Below are 17,670 nucleotides of genomic sequence, written 5' to 3' on the forward strand. Positions count from 1 at the left end.
GAGCTGCAGGAGGGAGCTTCTGTTCAGTACGGAATAGACAGGAGATGCCACAACACCGAGCCTGGGTCAAACACTTGGACAAGGAGCTCCGCTAGGACCAGGGCCAAACGACTGAGGAATTCTGCATGGGGAATAGTTAGTGCATGGACCAGACCGAGTCCAGAGGCAGCAGCTAGAGGAGGAGGAGGAAAAAATGATTGGTGGGGAGGGGAGTCTAGCATGTGAGAAATCCTGTTGCTAACTCCTCTCACCCAGGGACAGGGCCAGCCGGTCTTTCCAGGTGCTGCCCCATGGCTGATGCTGTGAGTTTGTTTCAGGGGGATAACCCCGAGCTGGTGGAAACCGCAGATGCCCCGGTTCTGATGGAGGAGGGATTGAACCCCATCTCCCAGCTGGCACGAAGGGTAAGGCCTCCCCTCTTAGGCGCTCCACCTGCCTCCCAGAGCGGCCGGCTCTCTCTTAGCATTAGACCTCTGGCCCCAGTCACCACACCCCAGCCGAACCGGCCTGGGGCTTCTCCGCTCACTGGGATTGGTTTCAGGAGTCTCTGTAGGTTCCTATCTGCCCTGGAGATTTGCCTGGCTTTCTGTCGCCCCCTCGGTGCCACCGCGTCGTAGGGCTGCCAACTCTGACTGAAGCTATTCCGGGAGATTTCCCCCCCCCCCACCAACATGACGTAATGTCATTTTTTTAACATATCCCGTTAAACTCTCCTGGACGGCTTTCACTAGTCACCGGGAGATCGATGCCGATGCCGGGAGACTCCCGGCCAATCCTGGAGGGATCTGTGGCAGCCCTGCACTGAAGCACGGTTTACCTTGCTGCAGCATGTAACAGGGGCTGTGTCTTCACCGCAGAGCCCGCCCGGAGACAAGGGGCAGGCGGGCCCCACTGCAGTGGAACCCTGGGCGTGGGGGCTCACCTCACCACAGTGGGATACAAACAGCCTGGGCCCCATCTCGCCTAGGGGAGCTCCGCGCTGGGAGGAAGGCAGCGGAGCTGTCGCCCGGCCAAGAGGGTGGTGCTCCGAGGGGAAAGCCGGATGCGGGATTAAACGCACAATAACGTGTTGCGGGAAAGCAGGCGAATCAAACCAGGCAATCATAAGGAGGCCGCAAGTCCTCTGGCCCTAAGGGCTCCCCCGGCCGCAGGTTTCTTTAATGAATGTGAATTAGCAGAGACAGGTGTGTTTGATTTGACCATAGCCTGGTCTTTCTTACACGTGTCCTTAAAGAAACAGCCCCCCTCCAAAGGTAGACAGCAAAGCACTGGTGCTAGTGCAGAGCCCGACCTAAGGCGAAGCCGTCGCAGGTAATAGAAAGGGACAGCAGATCTACAACCACGAGTGGGAAAAAAAGTCACTTGAGTGCCCAGATCCTGGTCCTGATCACTGCCAGGCATGGGGGCTGCTTCCACCCAGCCCGTTGTCGGATCACAGCCTCAGGGGGCTCAGAGAGCACTGAGTGCTCTAGAAATTAGGTGCTGTGTTGTGGCCCTGGGTGCTCAGCTGTATCCAGGCACCCGTTACACTGGCTGTATCTTCCCTCCAGAGTCAGCCATCCTCTCCCTGGCCCAGCCGCATTGGCTCTGATCAGTCTCCAGCCAGCCCGGCTCGAGCTGCTCAAACCTTCGCCCCTTTGCCACCCTGATGGGCAGAACTCCCCGTGGGAGGCCTTCTTGCTGCAGTGGGTGGCAGGTGGAGGGGATGGTTGAGTCTCGTGGGGGACAGGCAGTGTGAGCATGGAACCCAGTCATATGCCGTCATAATGTCTGTGCTGTCCTTCTAGTACCAAGGTGGCCCAGTCCTGGACCCGGGCCCCATGGTGCCAGGTGCTGTACAAACAGACCAGAAGGCTGGTTCCTGCCCCAAAGAGCCTACACCCAGCCTAACAAAGACGAAGGGCAAACGCCCCCTCGCCTGTGGGCTCCCGGGGTCTCTGCCGGCTGTTCCTCACCTGCACAATGGCCAGTGAGGTCACTCAAAGGGGGGCATGGAAGACAAGGGGGCAGTGGGCATGCAAGGGCTGAGTGGGGCAGAGACCCCCCTTCTGAATCTGGTGTCCGTCCCCTGCCTAACCTGGGACGAGGGGCTGGAGTGGAGACTGGCACTGCTCTTTTGGGGGTGGGCAGGGGGATGCTGAGGGTGACAGAGGAGGAGGGTGATGCTTTGTGGGGTGTGTCCTTGAGGCTAGTCTGTGTGCGGAGGAGGAGAAGGCAGAGAAAATACATTCCTGCTGCGTCAGTCCCATAGAGCAAAGCTTTGGGGCCTGTTGACATTCCCAGGGGCCCACGTGAACTCGGCCAAACCACACTAGCTCCACTCCTGCCTGGACCTGGGCAGCTTCACTGACCAGTGGTTTCCCTCCCTCTGCTCTGCAGGTCCAGGGGGCTGGCGCCAGAGGCTGGAGGAGCATGTCGTCTCTGTTCAGCAGGGAGGATGAGCACAAGCTGCTGACCCCCGAGTCCTGCGCTGACCAGTAAGACTGACGCTCGTGTCTGGGTCGTAGCGTCTCCGTTGGGCTCCCGTCCTCCTAGCCATGGCCCAGCTTATGGTAGGGCCGAGGGTCTGCCACAGGCCTGAGGACCAGGCCGAGGGGTGGCTTTGGGGTGAGACTGCAGGCAGCGAGGTACAAGCGTATCTGGGGTTCGCCCCCCAGAGCGAGGATGCGTGTACGGTCCTGTGACTCCTGAGCTCTCAGCCAGGCAAGGGGTCCTCTCAAGTCCAGGATCACAATGACCCTGTTGTCATTGACCAGGATTCCAGTGAGGGCTTAGGACTAAACTCATCCCTGCTGTACGTGGACCCCACACCCCCATTGATATCAGTGAGAGCTACACCTGCTTAGCCCATGGCTGAGTCTGAACCCGAAACTGTGTCCTACAACAGCCCCCTCGGCTATCTTCCCGCCCCTGCTTCTACTAGCCAGGGGACATGATGCAGGGGCCACTCAGATGGCCACCGGTGAAGGCTGAAGGCAAGAGAACCACACCCTGCTGCTATCTTGTCCTGGCATGTCCATGTGGAAGTCTGTCCAGGTGGTCCCAGTGCTGGATGCGAAGTGTTTAGATCTAGAAGCATGTCCTGGCCCAGGAGCCGGCGTAGGAGGAGAGAGAAGAAATGACCTGGAGCTCCACCAGGCGCCTTAGTAACACTGTAGAAGTGACCCAGTTCCCATGTGCTCCTTAGCCTGTGTGGAGACCGTTCCAGCCTCCTGCCGGGGGCGGCCTCGGTTCGGCCCCAAGAGCCGGCAGCTTTGCAATAAGAAGCTGCCTGTCCCACCCCAGGGGTCTCTACGTGCAGATCCTCTCGGGCCAGGAGAGTTCAAAGCCCCCCGTTCCGAGCATCCCCCCGTCACGTAGGCAGGGTGACCCTTGAGCCCAGCCGCCAGCTGTTCATCGCCGTGCCCACACGGCTTCAGCTGTGACTATAAAACCCAGAGCCGGGCTGGTGCCTGTGTTCTGGCCCTGTGCCTAGGAACGGGGGCTGGTGTTCGGGTAGCCCCCGCGCCTTAATGAGAAGCCACGCCCTTCCCAACCAGGCTGGTTCAGTCACATCTGCTGAAGGGAAGCCTGTGGCTCAGGGATTCTTATTAAACTCCAGTCACGTCTGTGCGAATCAGTCTCTCTCTCGCTTGCGCTCCAGCAGCCTGCCAGACACCAGGACTCGGCCTCCTGTCTCTGCCACGCCCTGGATCGTTTTGTGTGCCTGTCTGTGCCTCTCCTATACAAGCTCAGTCTCTTCCCCGTATGTTGTAATACTGCCCGACTCCCTCTTGCTGCTCCTCTCTCTCTTTCTCTCCTTGACGCTCTCCCCCGCAGCCTGCTGCGTCTGTTCTTCCTCTCCTGCGTGTGTCCGGCTCTTTATGCTCAGACGCTCCCCGCCCCCTAATCTCCCCATCTCTTGCTTCCAGCCCCCTGGCACCAAAGCCAGCAGAGTCGGCCCCTGCAGGGAAGACGACGTCGGGGTTCTGGGATGTCTTTGCCACCAAGTGGCAGCAGGCCTCTGCGCTGGACAAGAAGACGGCCCAGCCTGAGTTCAGCGAGCCAGCGGCCGAGTTCAGCGGGGCGCCAGGGGAGCCCCCGGGAGAGGAGCCCACCTATTCCAACAACGGCAGCGACCTCCGGGAGCCAGAAGAGGGCGCCTTCAAGTGGGGCTTCCTGGTCAGCAAACTGGCTGAGATAAGGAATAAAAATGCCCCCAAGGGTAACTAGAGCGGAAGGATCTTTCCCGTCAGCCTCAGCACAGGGCCCCTCGCTCACTCGGGAGGAGAACACCCAGCATTTTAACCCTTTCCCTCACTGCAAAGGAGCCAGCAGCACCGTCAGCCTAGAACACCCACACGTGGCTGCAGTATCCCGCCCGCCACCCCGGGGTCTGTCCCTGTGAGCTATGGGGCTGGACTGCTCAGGGGCTGATACCCTCTCCCTCTGGGGATCCCTCCCAGCCTGCCTTGGGGTGGAGAGACTAGAGCGTCTCACCGGCTCTCCCGCTCTCTAGTTCTGTGGTTCACACGGGGACGTTGGTCGCCCTGGGCTTGGCTCACCGTGATACCAGCTGGGCCGGAGAACATGCCTGGGCACGGGGAATCCAGCGCTCTGATGCCGAAGGAGCAGAGTTAGCCTGTCCTACAGCCTCGCTTCCCTCGCCTTGGGCCAACAGCGGCACTTGGGTTGGGAGTGCAGAGCTCGGGGTAGCTCGTACCACGTGGGCATCTTGGGGACACGGTGGAGGTCCAGCCAGCACCCATCATGCCCAGAAGAATCAAGTAGGTAACGCATTGAAACTCAGCTGAAAACACCCCCCTGGATGACCCTGGTGCAGCGCTGGCCTCTTTGCATGGTATGGATGAGGTCCCCACTGCTGGGAAGCCCTTGTCAGAGCGAGGTCTCTACTAAGCTCCCCCCTTGTGTTCTGTACCATTTGCACTGTCAGGGAGGGATTCTGGGACCACTCCCAGGGCTAAGCACTCCCTACCCGTACTGTACAACATGCTCGCGGCCTAGTGGTTAGAGCAGGACCTGGGCTGCCAGGTTCTTGTCCCTGCTCTGCTATTGACTTGAATTGCGTGACTGTGGGCAAGTCCCGTAAGCTCTTTGCACAACATTTGAAATGTGAGCAAGAGACTATCTATCTGCTACCTCCCAGGCATGGGGTGAGGTGACTGGGCTGGGCCTGCCCCATGGACGGAGCAAGTCATGTACCTAGAGCGCTTTGTGATCCTTGCATGGCTGCAGGGGAGGAAGCCCAGAGCCTGAGGAGCTGCAGTTCTGTGTCCTGGGATTTCCCAAACCTGGCAAGCCAAGACTTTCAGAAGTGAGCAGAGCCTGTGGGTGCCGAGCCTGGGAGCTCTTAAAGGGGCCTGGTTTGTTGAAAGAGCAGAGCACCCACCTCGGAAAAGCCAGACCCTCTTTAAAGGTGGCTTCGGTTGGATACCTGAAAATGAAGAACCAAAGATCAGTAGGTGCTTTAAAACGCTTGGCCGTGGTGGCTTCCATCCTAACGCGTGTAACCAGGGCGGCCGGGCTTTCAGACACGTTCTTTGGCCAAAGCCTGGATAAGAAGGAGCAGGTTCTTCGTGCCTCTGGGTTAGTGTTTGGCCAGGAACTCACCCTCCAGCAGGCAGAGTTCTGGAATTAGATGTTCATGGTGGCTTGTGAATTACTGACCCACAGATCCTTGTAAGGCCTGGATCACCCAGCCACAGGGAACCGACCCAGCCAAGCTTCCCTGCATGAAACTCTGTTTCTGTGTCTCAGACCCACCATCGCACATGGACGGGGGCTGCAGTTTGATTGGTCGGGGTATTTGCAGAGCGCGCGTGAGTGAGGTGTTTTCCTGCCGCTGTGCCTGTTTAACACTGACGGTGTCATTTGCAGTGAGTTTCAGCTGATCTTTATCATATGTAGAAGTGTATAAAGTAAAGATCCCTTCCCTCAACCCCCTTTTCCACAAGCCGAGGACACGGCTCGGCCTGGGATCCTTTCTTTGTGGCATCTCTCCGGCGCTCAGAGTCAAGCTAGGGGGCTGCACTGCAAAGGACAGTTTCACTTTTGCAACCCGCAAGGCCTTCACATTTTTACTCAGGCTGGTTGCAGAGTAGCTGAGCCCAGGGGGCCAGCATTTAGCAACCGGGCCAAATGCCCCCTTGCTCTACTGAACAGTCTAGTGGAAAAACACCCTGGAAAACAAGGCAACCTGGGCCAGATCCTCAGCTTGTGGAGACTGGCATGGCACTAGCGATGTCAGTGGAGCTCTGGTTATTTACACCCGCTGAGGATCCGCCCCCCCTCCCCCCAAGTCTGAGTGAGAGGAGTTTAGCATTCTCCGCTTAGTCCCTAGGGGATAAGCTGCTGCATGCAATACAGCGTCAATGGAAACTGGCACTGAGCTGACCTGAGAGTGACTTACCTGGGAGCCTGGCAGAGGGAGAACGTTCACCATGTCAGGGGCCTGTAGATACCCAACCCTAGAGTCCACGTTGGCTGTGTAAAGCCACCCATCTCAGAGGGGATTAGCAGTGAGATAGTCCATCTCCCGCAGCTCAGAACCGATCACCTAGCGGGGCAGGCTCACCCCGCCCATGCCGCCCCCTCTCCTGAGCTAGTTTCCATTGGGGGAACCCAAGAAAGAGAGAGACCAGCATAGCAGGCCAACACCCGGCGAGGCACTCGCCCACCAGGTTCTCTCAGTCTCTGGTCTGGCGTCAGGGAGTTGGCTACCGAGAGAAATTTACGACAGATTCAGTTCCTGCATCGCAGCCTTTCAAAGATCTCTACAGTGGCGCACAGGCCAAACAAGCCCTGCTCCTCCTGGGGAAGAGTTCACCTTCCCTGCCCCCAGAGATGATTCAGAACCCTTGACAGCAGAGGGGGTGGGGCACACCATGTAAAGGTTCTGGTGGTTTGCAGCGGAGTTCAGGGCAGGGCATATAAAACCTGGCAGAAATTGTGTGTGTGGGGGGGAATATAACCCCCACGTGCCCCCTGCCCCATGCAGCGCTTCTGTCTGCATCTGACACTGAGATGTAAGTATTTCTTTTTCTTTCTACACAAAGAGCAAGGCTTACACAGCACACGAGGAAGATCATATGGCCAGGAAAAGCCACCTCACCAATCAGAGCCTCTCCGGCCTTTGTTCTTCTCACGGCTGTTTTGCCTATGCATTTAAAAAAGGGGGCGGGATAAAGACCAGGCAGGAGCTGGGATCTCTGGGGGCTGGAGCAGGAGTGGCTTTAATGTAGCATGGGGCCTTGTTAACCTTCTTGCTAGTCCTGGGACATGGTGGGAACCCTCGATCCCGGTAGTGCCCCACCCCTGCAATTTCAGGTTCACAGGACGTGGGATCCCACCCAAACTCCTGGCATGAGAGATGGCCAATGAGGTTCTACAAAAGCACCTCCATCCTCTCCGTATTGCTCCATCTCCACTTACAGAGCCCAGACCCAGCAAGCCCCTTGCCTAGCCTCTCAACTCCCACTGCTGGCACCAGCGCAGGGGGGATAGATTCCACATGAATCCTGCAGCCTAGACATTAGCTCCTGGCCCAATTTTACATCCTCACCCCCGCCCCACCCTCTTTAATTTCTCGTTAACAGTATAATGCCTCCCCCAACCTCCCTCCTCCCGCAATTCTGCGAAAAAGAAACAGCAACAGTAAACTTTTATTAGTCACCCTGACATGGTTGTTGTTCCTAGAGCAGCCAGCTACAGCATGAGAAAAGCACCCTGAAAAGAACAGATCGAACTCCTCAGTTTTCATTCATAGAGTATAAGGCCAGAGAGGACCATTATGATTCCCCAGCCAGACCTGCCTAGCCCCGCTCCCAGGAGGTCTCGGTACGTGTAAAGAGCTCTGTAGCTAGAACGCCAGGTACAAGCACCAGGGTTCAGAAGTTCCAGCTGATTAACTTGAAGCATCATCTGATCCTCTTGGCTGCAGCAGCGAGGATGTAACTTTCTGAAGGAGAGCGGGTGGCCAGCTCAAAGATCTCAGATTCAGGGCTGCCAGGCAGCTCCCAAACACGAAGCAGAAAGGTGTTAGAATAGACAGTGACTGGCCCCGATGGTTTTCAGGGTGGAGAGAATGGGCTCCCCAGCTCCTCAGAGGGCCCCCTACACTAGTGAGATACTGATTTTTAATCGGTAAATCCAGGTGTTATTTGCTAACAGTGCGTGCCATGCAGCAGAGGCACCGGGCTGTAAGAAAGGACAGCTCAAGCCATACACGGATTAATTGCTGCGACTCTGGTGCAGTGCTGGGCCCCAGCGCCACAGGCATCGAGCCATGTCCCCTAGGAGTTGGCAGGACTCCCGTACGTGGGTCACATGCTAACTGGAAGCAGGAAGCACAGTGCAAAGCCAGAAATGTGGATGTTGAGTGCTTGGCCTCCCAACCTGGCAGCTAGTTGTGGCAATGTTTAGGATAAACATGGGCTGCTATGAACCATACCGAGGCCCAACAAACTCATAACTCAAGACACAGAACAGGCTTGGGACTGTTCCAGTTCTCAGTCAGTCACAAGACGGGTTCCTTTCAACCCACCACCCTAGGGGCAGGGGCTCCATCTTGGTTCTCCACCTCTTTCCACTCAGGTCACTGCTTGCCTCTTAACTGCCCACACCCAAGGGGCTCCCCTTCCATGGCCCACCAGAGAGAACCACTCTCCCATTAGCCATTCCTCCCAGCCGGTTACAGGCCTTTCCACTACAGCCAGCGGTGGGGCTGGCTGGGAGGGTCCTAGCAGCATGAGCCCCCCGCCCTTGCGTTCTAAGTCAAGCAGAAGGTGTGACCCCAAGAGGCAGCTGCCACGGCCCAGGTGGAGGGCGGGGGATGAGCAGGGGACATGAAAGGAGTCGGTCGGTTCAGCGCTCTCCTGAGATAACCTGACTCCTCTTCCCCTGCAGATTAAAGGGAGCCATTTATCACAGCAGAGCTTCTGGAGCACAGCGGGCGCCAGAGCCCTCCTGCACCTGGAGGAGGAGGGCACAGGTCATGGGGGTGATCGGGGCTCCTGAAAGGATGAGTAAATCATCCCTCGGAGCGTTCTCAGGCAGGTTCCTGTCAGGCTGGAATCTGCACAGGCTGCGAAGGATCCTGGGAGCTCAGCTCCGCCCTGCGGGGGCTGGGAGGGGGAACCAAGGCTAGGGATGGGGGCCAGTAGAAGTTGCGGAAGGCAAGGCTGCTGTTGGGGGGGGGGGGGGAGGGGCCTCAGGAGGGCAGAGCCTGTTGGCATCTTCCCACAGCCCCCAGGAGGGAACTGGCCCACCAGCCCCGGACAAGCAGATTCTCCAGACTGATGCTGAACTCTGCCGACGGGAGAGGGGTGGGAGAACTGATGATGCTCTGTACCCCAGCTTGAGCACGGCCATGATCCCAGCATGCCCCACTGCCATCCAGGCACTTCCCCTCGGTCGGCTCTAGCGGGAAGAGGAGAGTCAATGGCTCAGAGCCCTCCTCAGTTCACTCGGCCACGCTGCTCCCACGTGGAGCGCAGGGGGGAGTCCAGAGAAAAGCAGACAGGACGGTGACATATCCTCACTGTCGGGCAGAGATCACACACGGCAGAATTGAAAACACAGCCGGCTTTATTCAGAACTTTTCAGATCCAGCCAAAATGAAACCATTTCTCATGAAAAAAAAAAAAAGAAAGAAAGTTTGGCAGCATGGGGGGCTCCCGGGGCTGGCACAGCCAGGTCCCACGGCTGCCCAGACCGCTGGATCCCGTTCTCACGGTGCAGCCATACACCTAAACACCCCCCCGCCTGCTAGCGTCACGCCAGCACCTCTGGTCATTCCTGGATCCCTCAGCGAGGGAGCAGCCCATGCAGCCAGAGGGTCCTTTTCTGCCCTTCCGACCTCATCCACTGCAGAGCTGGCTGCATCAGTGAAGGGGCCAGGCCGACAGCGTAGCAGCAGAGAAAGGGTTAAAGGGCCAGTCAAGGGGGACGCAGGGAGTGGCCAGTTTGTCTCCCCATTCCAGTCCCATTGCTCCCACACTCAGGTGCCAGCACCAGTCCCAAGGGGGAGCTTGAAGCAGGGGGGCAGCCCGGGGGGGCTGCTCCAAGCCCCCTCCCCCAGCACAATTCCTTCCTTGGGCACATTTTAAAATATCATTCAAAAGAGGAAAGTCTCTGTTGAGCACACGGGTCCTGAGAGGTGAATGTCACCCCCACCCCCACCCCCACCGGATTAGGCCATGCAGTGCTGGAAGCACCTGACCCCCCCCCCCGCCCCTGCCCCCGCCCATTTACATGACAGGTCCCAGTTGGCAGCCCCAGTGTGGAAAGGTGCTTGTGGGTAGCTGCACATACCCAGGGCAGGAGCCAGCTCAGGGCACCTGCACCCCCACCAGCATCTGTTTCACCTGGGGCCGAACGATCTGCCCGGTTCATGCCCCAGGCCGCATGAGAGCGATGGGGGGGGTGTGCCATTGCCTTCGCTGGAGGCAGGACTGGCGGGTGTGACCAGTGCCGGGAAGGGCCCGGAGCTGGAGCGGAGGTCGCCTGTCCCCAGCCCTTGAGACGGGACGGGGCCTCTGTAGGCCGGCCCGGGCCCTTCCCTCAGACCGTGGACTCCCTGGCCATCGCCCAGGCTCTCTGGCAGCCATAGAGCCACTTGATCACCCGGGCGTTGCGCTCGATAATGGAGACGGTCGAGCAGCGCCGAGCGCCCGGCTCCTCCGCGTCGGGCCCCGCTGCGCAGCCGCTGGAGTGGGCTGGCCCGCTGCACTCCGAGCCGGCCGAGCCCGCGCTCCCCAGGAGCAAGGAGGAGCTCGTGTCCCAGCCAGCCGGCCTGAACCTCTCCCTGCCCAGCACCTCCACCAGGTCCCGGTCCAAGCCACAGTAGTTGAAAAACCTCTCCTTCTCAGAGAGGGGCAGGGAGCAGCCTCGGCCCAGCTCCCTCTTGGCCTCCTTCCGGCCTGGCCCCGACTCGGGGCTGGGCAGGGGCGTCTGGCAGCTGCATGGAGGCTGCGTCACAGGGCTCACGTTCGGGCTGAAGATGCCGCCCCCTGGGCCCTGCGTTCTAGCAGCCTCCTTCTCCACCGGCACCCACACCATGGGGGTCTCGTCTCTCTCCGGCCCCTGCCGCCCGTCGCCCAGGCCCCTGGAGGAGGGGGAGCTGGGGAGTTTGTCTCTCAGAGGCCCCTGGAAGAGCCGCCTGACCAGGCCGGAGCCCTTGGCGTTCTCCGTGGTGACGGCCGTGCAGTCCCGTTTCTGCCGGTAGATGATGAGCGAGTCGGGCCTCAGCAGGCGTTTGCTGCTGCTGCCCCTGCGCGCCACGGGGGACTGCGGGGAAGGCAGCAGCTTCCTGGGGCCGTTCTGCTTGGGGCTGTCTCGGCCCAGCTCTGAGCTCTGACAGAGCTCGTGACACTGGTGGAGAGTCAGGCGCCTCCTGCTGCGAGGGGAAGGCCGCGGGGGGCAGCTACGCAGCACCGGCTCCTGCCGGCTGTTGATCACTTGCTGGGTCTTGACGTACTTGGCTTTGTCGGCTTCCAGCCTCTCCACGGCACTTGGGGTGCGGCCCCTGCTCCCCACCTCCATCTGCCTGCGGAGATACTCCGGGCCCCGGTTCAGCAGCCCCAGGGGGGATGTGCTACTTGCAGGAGACACAGGCCTCATGGTCTCGTGCACGTGCACCTCGGCTCTCAGGAACAGGGCACAGCGACCTGCAATGGGGGTCCCCTCAGGGGAACCATAGCACGAAAGCCCCGAACCCCAAATCCACACGTCTAAAGCCAGCCCCTCGAGTGGGCCACAGGACGCCGATGTGGCTCTTCACCCAGAACCCGGAGCCTGTATCCAGACAGGACAGCAAGAGGGGCTCTCTGGCTCCAGCTTCCGTATCCGCAAGGAGCCCCAGAAACCAGCTCTCTGCTCCTTGCCCCACCGCAGGAGCCAGTCCTCAGAGGCCGTGGGGAAGGTGCACTCAGCTCCTGGAAGGAGAGGAGGGAAGTGGTTAGTAATAGGAAAGTTGTTGCCGCCACCACCGGCAAAGGGCCCTGCATGGGTAATGGGCAGCTGCCATCCATCCCCAGGCTGGGGAAGGACCTGGTCCCACCACAGGGGAATGGGGACGAGGATAATGTAGCACCCAAGTGTCCCCCAGGAGAAGGACCATTTTGAGCAGGAACCATCATCTCAAGGGGAAGCCGGTCTCCAGCTGGGTCATTCACGCACATCCCATCTCCCCCTCCCTGGCACTGTGGGCACAGAGGTGCCCCACTCCCCACCAGTGTTATATGGCACCCAGGCTACAGCCCCCCCCCAGCTCCACTCTGCCTGCAGCCCAGCTGCTGCACGTGGCTATGGAGGAGGCCGTCAGGAGGGGCCCGTACCCAGCACAGCGGGCAGTGGTGTGTCCAGCTCAGCTGCATCAGCCGGAGATGGAGCAAAGCAGGACCCTTCGGATGAGGCCCCGCAGTCAGAGAGAGCGAGGACGGGGCAGCCCAGAGCTGCTGCCTGCTGTGTCGCTCTATGGGAGATGGATCAAGGATTCAGGAGCAAGAGAAAAACACGAGCCCCCCTGGGGGGGGAGGAGTCTGTTCAGGCCCCACCTCCCCCACAAAATGGGACTCCCCCCGCCATGTTGGGGGTAGATGAGGGTTCTGGTTTGAGCCTCTCCCCCTCACCATGGCAGAGATGGGCACCCAGACAGCCCAGAGCCCAAGACAATGGGGGTAGGGGAATGGAGGAGAGGGAGAGGAGGAGAACGCACAGGCGAAGGGGCAACCCAGAGCCAGGGGCGGCTCTAGACATTTCGCCGCCCCAAGCATGGTGGCATGCCGCGGGGGGCGCTCTGCCGGTCGCTGGTCCCGCGGCTCCGGTGGACCTCCCGCAGGTGTGCGTGCGGAGGGTCCGCTGGTCCCACAGCTCCACCGAAGCTGCGGGACCAGTGGACCCTCCGCAGGCACGCCTGCGGGAGGCTGCCTGCCTGCCGCCCTACTGGAGACCGGCAGAGCACCCCCCGCGGCATGCCGCCCCAAGCACATGCTTGGTGTGCTGGGGTCTGGAGCCGCCCCTGCCCAGAGCTGAGGAGGGGGGCAGTCGGGAGCAGGGAAGGAGCTTGATTTTCTCGTCCAGTAAAGAGGCCAGGCTAGATGCCCTTGTGAGCCACCCATGCCCGTGGCTGCGTTCAAGGCACCAGGAGGAAACCTAACTACCGCATAGGGCCGCAACTGAGACGCTGACGAGAGGGAGGGGGGCACCATGGAGGAACGAGGCAGCCAGCCGGGGCTGCAGTTTCAGGGAGGGTTTTGATGCTACCTCTAGATGCGGCGTGCGGTTCAGAGTGGCGTGGGTCGGGCTGCTGAGGGGCACGGGGATTTTTCAGATGGGAGCGAGGTCCCCCTCTCCCCGCAGTGACAGTCCCTGATCCTCTGAAGCATGGCAGCAGACAGGCTGCTGGAAAAGGAGAAGTCGCGCGGGCTGATCTCTGCTGGGATGCCGGTGCCACCATGCTTCAGGCCGAGTAGGAGCCAAGGACACATGGCCCAGCTCCCCACCTGCAAGGACACATGGCCCAGCTCCCAACCTGGCTGGCTAGCTCAGAAGCACAGCAAAGAGACTGGGAGAGGGGCCTTTTTCTAGACAGCAGCAGACCTCTAGGTGGGACTAATCACTGCAGGAAGAGGAAAGCACTGAACAGCCTGTGAAGTCGCCTGGGTTATTGCAGAGCTTCCAAGAGCAACTTAAACAGGAAAAAATACCGGAGCCAGCAGCCTTATCTTTATGTGCCCAACGGTAGCAGAACAAAGACAATCCAGCCCTCAAGTGCCGCAGAGCCACCCATGCTTCCCGGCAGCCCCCAGCACTGCCGGTGCTACCTTCGGGAGCCAGGTTGGAGCAGCTGGGAGGGGAGGAACCAGACGGCAGGAGGTGGAAAAGCCACAAGGGCGTTTCTGGCTCCACTCGCCTTCCGTGTGGCTCAGAATAATCACAGCGTCTGAGCGGCCCCGGGTTGGGACGGGCTCCCTTCTGGGTTTCCCTTTTCAGAAAGGAAAACAAGAAAAAGGCTTTTTTTAAATCCGTCCAAGTCTCAGCCAACTGACACACTGACTCCACAGTGGCTGTTGAGGGCCAGAGTCCCCACAGAGGCAATATGGTCCGGCGGCTCAAGCACCGGACCGGGAGTCAGGAGACATGGGTTCTACTCCTGCTGGGTAACCTTGGGCATGTCACTTCCCCCGTGTCTCTGTGCCGCAGTTTCCCCTCGACTGTTTAGATTGTCAGCTCTTTGGGGCAGGGACTGGCTCTGACTGGGTGTGTGCGCAAAGCCTCCAGGTGTTACTGTAATAGAAACAAGCACCTGTCTAGTTGCCCAGGAGAAAGGGTCCCAGAACTAAAGAGCCTCATCCTGGAACAGGTGGGCCAATCCCAGAACCATTAAACGTTGCCGGCTCAGCTCCCAACCACCTCTCATTCACCCCGAACAAGCCAGCGACCAACAGGGCTTGGAAAGGGCAAGATTCTCCCCAGCTTTGCCCCATGACTAATTCCTAGGAGACCCTAAATGAATAGCCAGAGGTCACTGCTGGCATCGTGACCACCCGAGAGCCTTTATTAGCCTATGGGGAATAATGGCTCTTATTCACCTCCCGACTGACCATCCATCCAAGGACTGGGACAAAGCAATGTCTGAGCCTAAGGGGCTGGCTAATGTGGGGCCAGGATGGGACCAGGGCAGTAAATCTGGTGCTGAAGTTGACAGCAGCTAGTGCAGGGGGCCTGGAGTCACATGCAGAAGCTGTAAATGCCCCAAGCAGATGGTTTCCTTTAACAGAAGAGACACAAATGGCGCTGAAGAGCCCCTCAGTCCAGCAGTGACTAATCGGAAGCTAATGGTTAACCAGCCTGCCTGCCCCAGGCAGGCACCATTCTCTGCCCATTGCTGGAGAAAAGCCCGTCTACACTCTGAGCTGGATTCCCGCCCTGCACAATTCCCCTCCAGCCTGCCAGGGAACACGCAGGACAACCCCCCAGGTAACTTGTCACAGGAACACTTTGCCCTTCTCAGCCGAGGATCTCCAAGCACATGACAAACGAGAACAAAAACTTTTCAACATCCCCCGGAGGCACGTCGGTCTCATTCCCATTTTACAGGCTGGAAAATGGAGGCATGAAGCAGTTAAGCAAGTTGCCCAAGATCCCGCAGGAAGTCTATGGCAGAGCCAGATCTCCCTGGAGCCAAACTAACAGAGACCTCTGAGACGAGAAGCAAGAGTCTGGACTGAGAAAGAGGCAACAGCTGGAGTCTGATACTGTGGTAAGGAAGGGATCAGCATCCACCCACCCAACCCTCCACCAGCTGAGCCCTGGTTCCTTCTGCCTTTCCTGCCATTTAATCCCACCACACACCTCTGACCTGCACAGTCACAGAAAAGACCCCACACGCTGGAGATCAGTAAGACTTTCACATGGAGACTTCATGCCACCCAGGGAGAGGCTGCCCAGGGTCTGGCATACCCAGTTCGGTCACACAAAGAGGGGTTGCACGATATAAAGGCACGGATTCCCTGCCGCCTTCCCAGGGGGCATTTCTGATGGAAAGGTTCACTGCCTCCATCAGTCCTGAGGCAGGAATTTCAAATCCAGCTCTCAGGGCAGAGATCAAGTCAGCAGGGGAGCTAACAGACCAGCTCCCGAGCGGTTATTAGAGCCACTGGGGAAATCGAATTTCCAGCCTGCAGGAAATCCCGCTTTCCACATTTGCTTTCATCCCAAAGGAGGAGGAAAAGTCAAAACAGGGATTATTTTCATGAAGCAAAAAGTTGGAAAGTTGAGAAACTGGGAGAGGAAATGTGTTCTATCAAAGTGAAACACTCGTTCAAACTGTTTCCTTTCGCGTTTTCCCAATTAAAACAAACAAACAAAAATCAACATTTTTGGTTCCCTTGTGCTGTTCTAGCTGCCTGCATCCATCTGTCGTCTCTGGTCATATCCTTAGATTGTCAGCTTTTGGGGGCAGGGACTGTCTCTTTGTCCTATATTTGTACAGCCCCTAGCACAATGGGCCCTGGTGCATTGACCAAGCCTCTCACATGCTATCGCAAGACAAATAAATAACAGTTTTTTCCCCCGGGGAAATTTAATTTCAGCGCAACCTCATATTTTGCCAGGAAAGTTTTCTACCAGCTCTCCCCAATATGCTCCAGATAGAAGCGCCACAGCAGATCTGAGTCAAAATGCGATTGTTCCTACCACTGCAACAACACTTTGCTTGGATACAGCACCTTGTGGGTATCCTTAAAGCATTTTATGCACATGGATTAAGCCACACAACAGTCTTGTATGTAAAGACAGGTAAGGATCACTGCACCCACCTATGGGGTGGAACACAGCAAGTCTTGACCAGCACACAGCAACACTACACCAACGGCTGGTGTAGGAAAAGAAGAAGAATCCTGCGCAGGTGAAACTGCCAGGGCAGAGAGAGAGTTCCAGAGTTAGAAGACGGTTAGGACACCAAAGACCAGATTTTCAGCAGAGCTCCGCTTGTTGATGACTGAATGCCCTTGAAAAACTGGCCATAAACAGGAGCTGAGCACTTGAAAACCGTACACACACGTGCCACATGAGTTGGGACAGCAGCAGCCAGGGCGCGAGATGCCTCACTGCCAGACACCAGAGGGGAAAACGCATCTGAAAAGATCACCCCATGCACTGCTCACCAAGAGAAGACTGACTGTAAAGGCTGCAGGAAGGGTCCCCCCGGGGGCTTCCTCCTGTGAATCCTAACACAGCACTGAAGCCAGACCAAAGTTTCTCCAGCGGGGAGCTTAGATCCCATCCCGTGTTATCCCAGGGCCACTAGGATGCAAGGAGGGGAAAAAAACCTGCTATAAAAAGCCCAAAGAGCTGAACTTCTGCCTCCCAAACATAGCACTATAAATAAGCAGTTCCAGGGCAGACACTCACCCGCCTCCCTGGCACGTGCCCGGCAGAGACAGCTCAGACACGGGGCAGCCAGATCTCAGCTCCCAAAAGCAACCAGCACAGGCCTCCAGCCCCCTCGGGACCAGAGCCGGACGCCCGAAGGTGGCACCCGCTCGCTAGGGCTGCGGAGAGCGAACAGGGCTCTCGTTGGAGCCCACAGCAGGGCATGGCCTGCCCCAAGGGACAAGACACTACGCCCTGCCCACAGAGCCTGGCACCGTTAGTACCTCCCAGGGCCGGTGTTAGAGTGGCTGGAGCCTAGGGCAGGAAGCCGAAGCCTGAGCCCCACTCAGCTTCACGGGCCCCCCCGTGGCACAGGCCCCAGGAAATTGCCCTGCTTGCTACCCACTAATGCCGGCCCCGGGACCACCCCAGCCTTGCAGCAGTTCTGCTGAGCCGAGCAGTGGGGCTGCAGGGCAGGGCAGGGTCGGGGGCTCCAGCACAGGGCGCCGGGGCAGAGGGGCACTCACCCAGCCCGGCTAGGGCATCTCCAGGCAAGCACCAGCTGGTCCTGCCCTGCCAAGAGCTCCCAGGGAACTGAGCTCAGCCAGGGCAGGCAGCGGCTGCTGGATATACATCCCCTCCCTGTGCATTAACCCCTTCCCTCCCGCTCGCCCCCAGGCCATTAACCCCTCCCCTCCCTGCCCCGCCTGCCTGCATTAACCCCTTCCCTCCTGACCCCACCCAGCCTACATTAACCCCTTCCCTCCTGACCCCACCCAGCCTGCATTAACCCCT

At 58.7% G+C, this 17,670-nt stretch overlaps 2 protein-coding genes across 2 annotated transcripts; one reads left to right on the plus strand and one right to left on the minus strand.

Moving 5' to 3' along the window:
- Positions 1-362: 362 nt before the first annotated feature.
- On the plus strand, positions 363-4,259 carry C23H1orf232 (chromosome 23 C1orf232 homolog). Its single transcript, XM_039511839.1, has 3 exons — positions 363-404; positions 2,380-2,477; positions 3,912-4,259. The coding sequence occupies exons 1-3, from the start codon at positions 363-365 to the stop codon at positions 4,210-4,212; spliced, it is 441 nt and encodes a 146-aa protein (XP_039367773.1). The 3' UTR covers positions 4,213-4,259.
- Positions 4,260-10,263: 6,004 nt separating this feature from the next.
- FAM110D (family with sequence similarity 110 member D) lies at positions 10,264-17,454 on the minus strand. The gene is made up of 2 exons (XM_039511610.1): positions 17,403-17,454; positions 10,264-11,933 (listed from the first exon to the last, which is right to left on the minus strand). The coding sequence occupies exon 2, from the start codon at positions 11,617-11,619 to the stop codon at positions 10,561-10,563; it is 1,059 nt and encodes a 352-aa protein (XP_039367544.1). The 5' UTR covers positions 11,620-11,933; positions 17,403-17,454; the 3' UTR covers positions 10,264-10,560.
- Positions 17,455-17,670: the final 216 nt, after the last annotated feature.

The sequence above is a fragment of the Mauremys reevesii genome, linkage group 23, assembly GCF_016161935.1.
Source record: "Mauremys reevesii isolate NIE-2019 linkage group 23, ASM1616193v1, whole genome shotgun sequence".
NCBI classification, from domain to species: domain Eukaryota; kingdom Metazoa; phylum Chordata; order Testudines; family Geoemydidae; genus Mauremys; species Mauremys reevesii.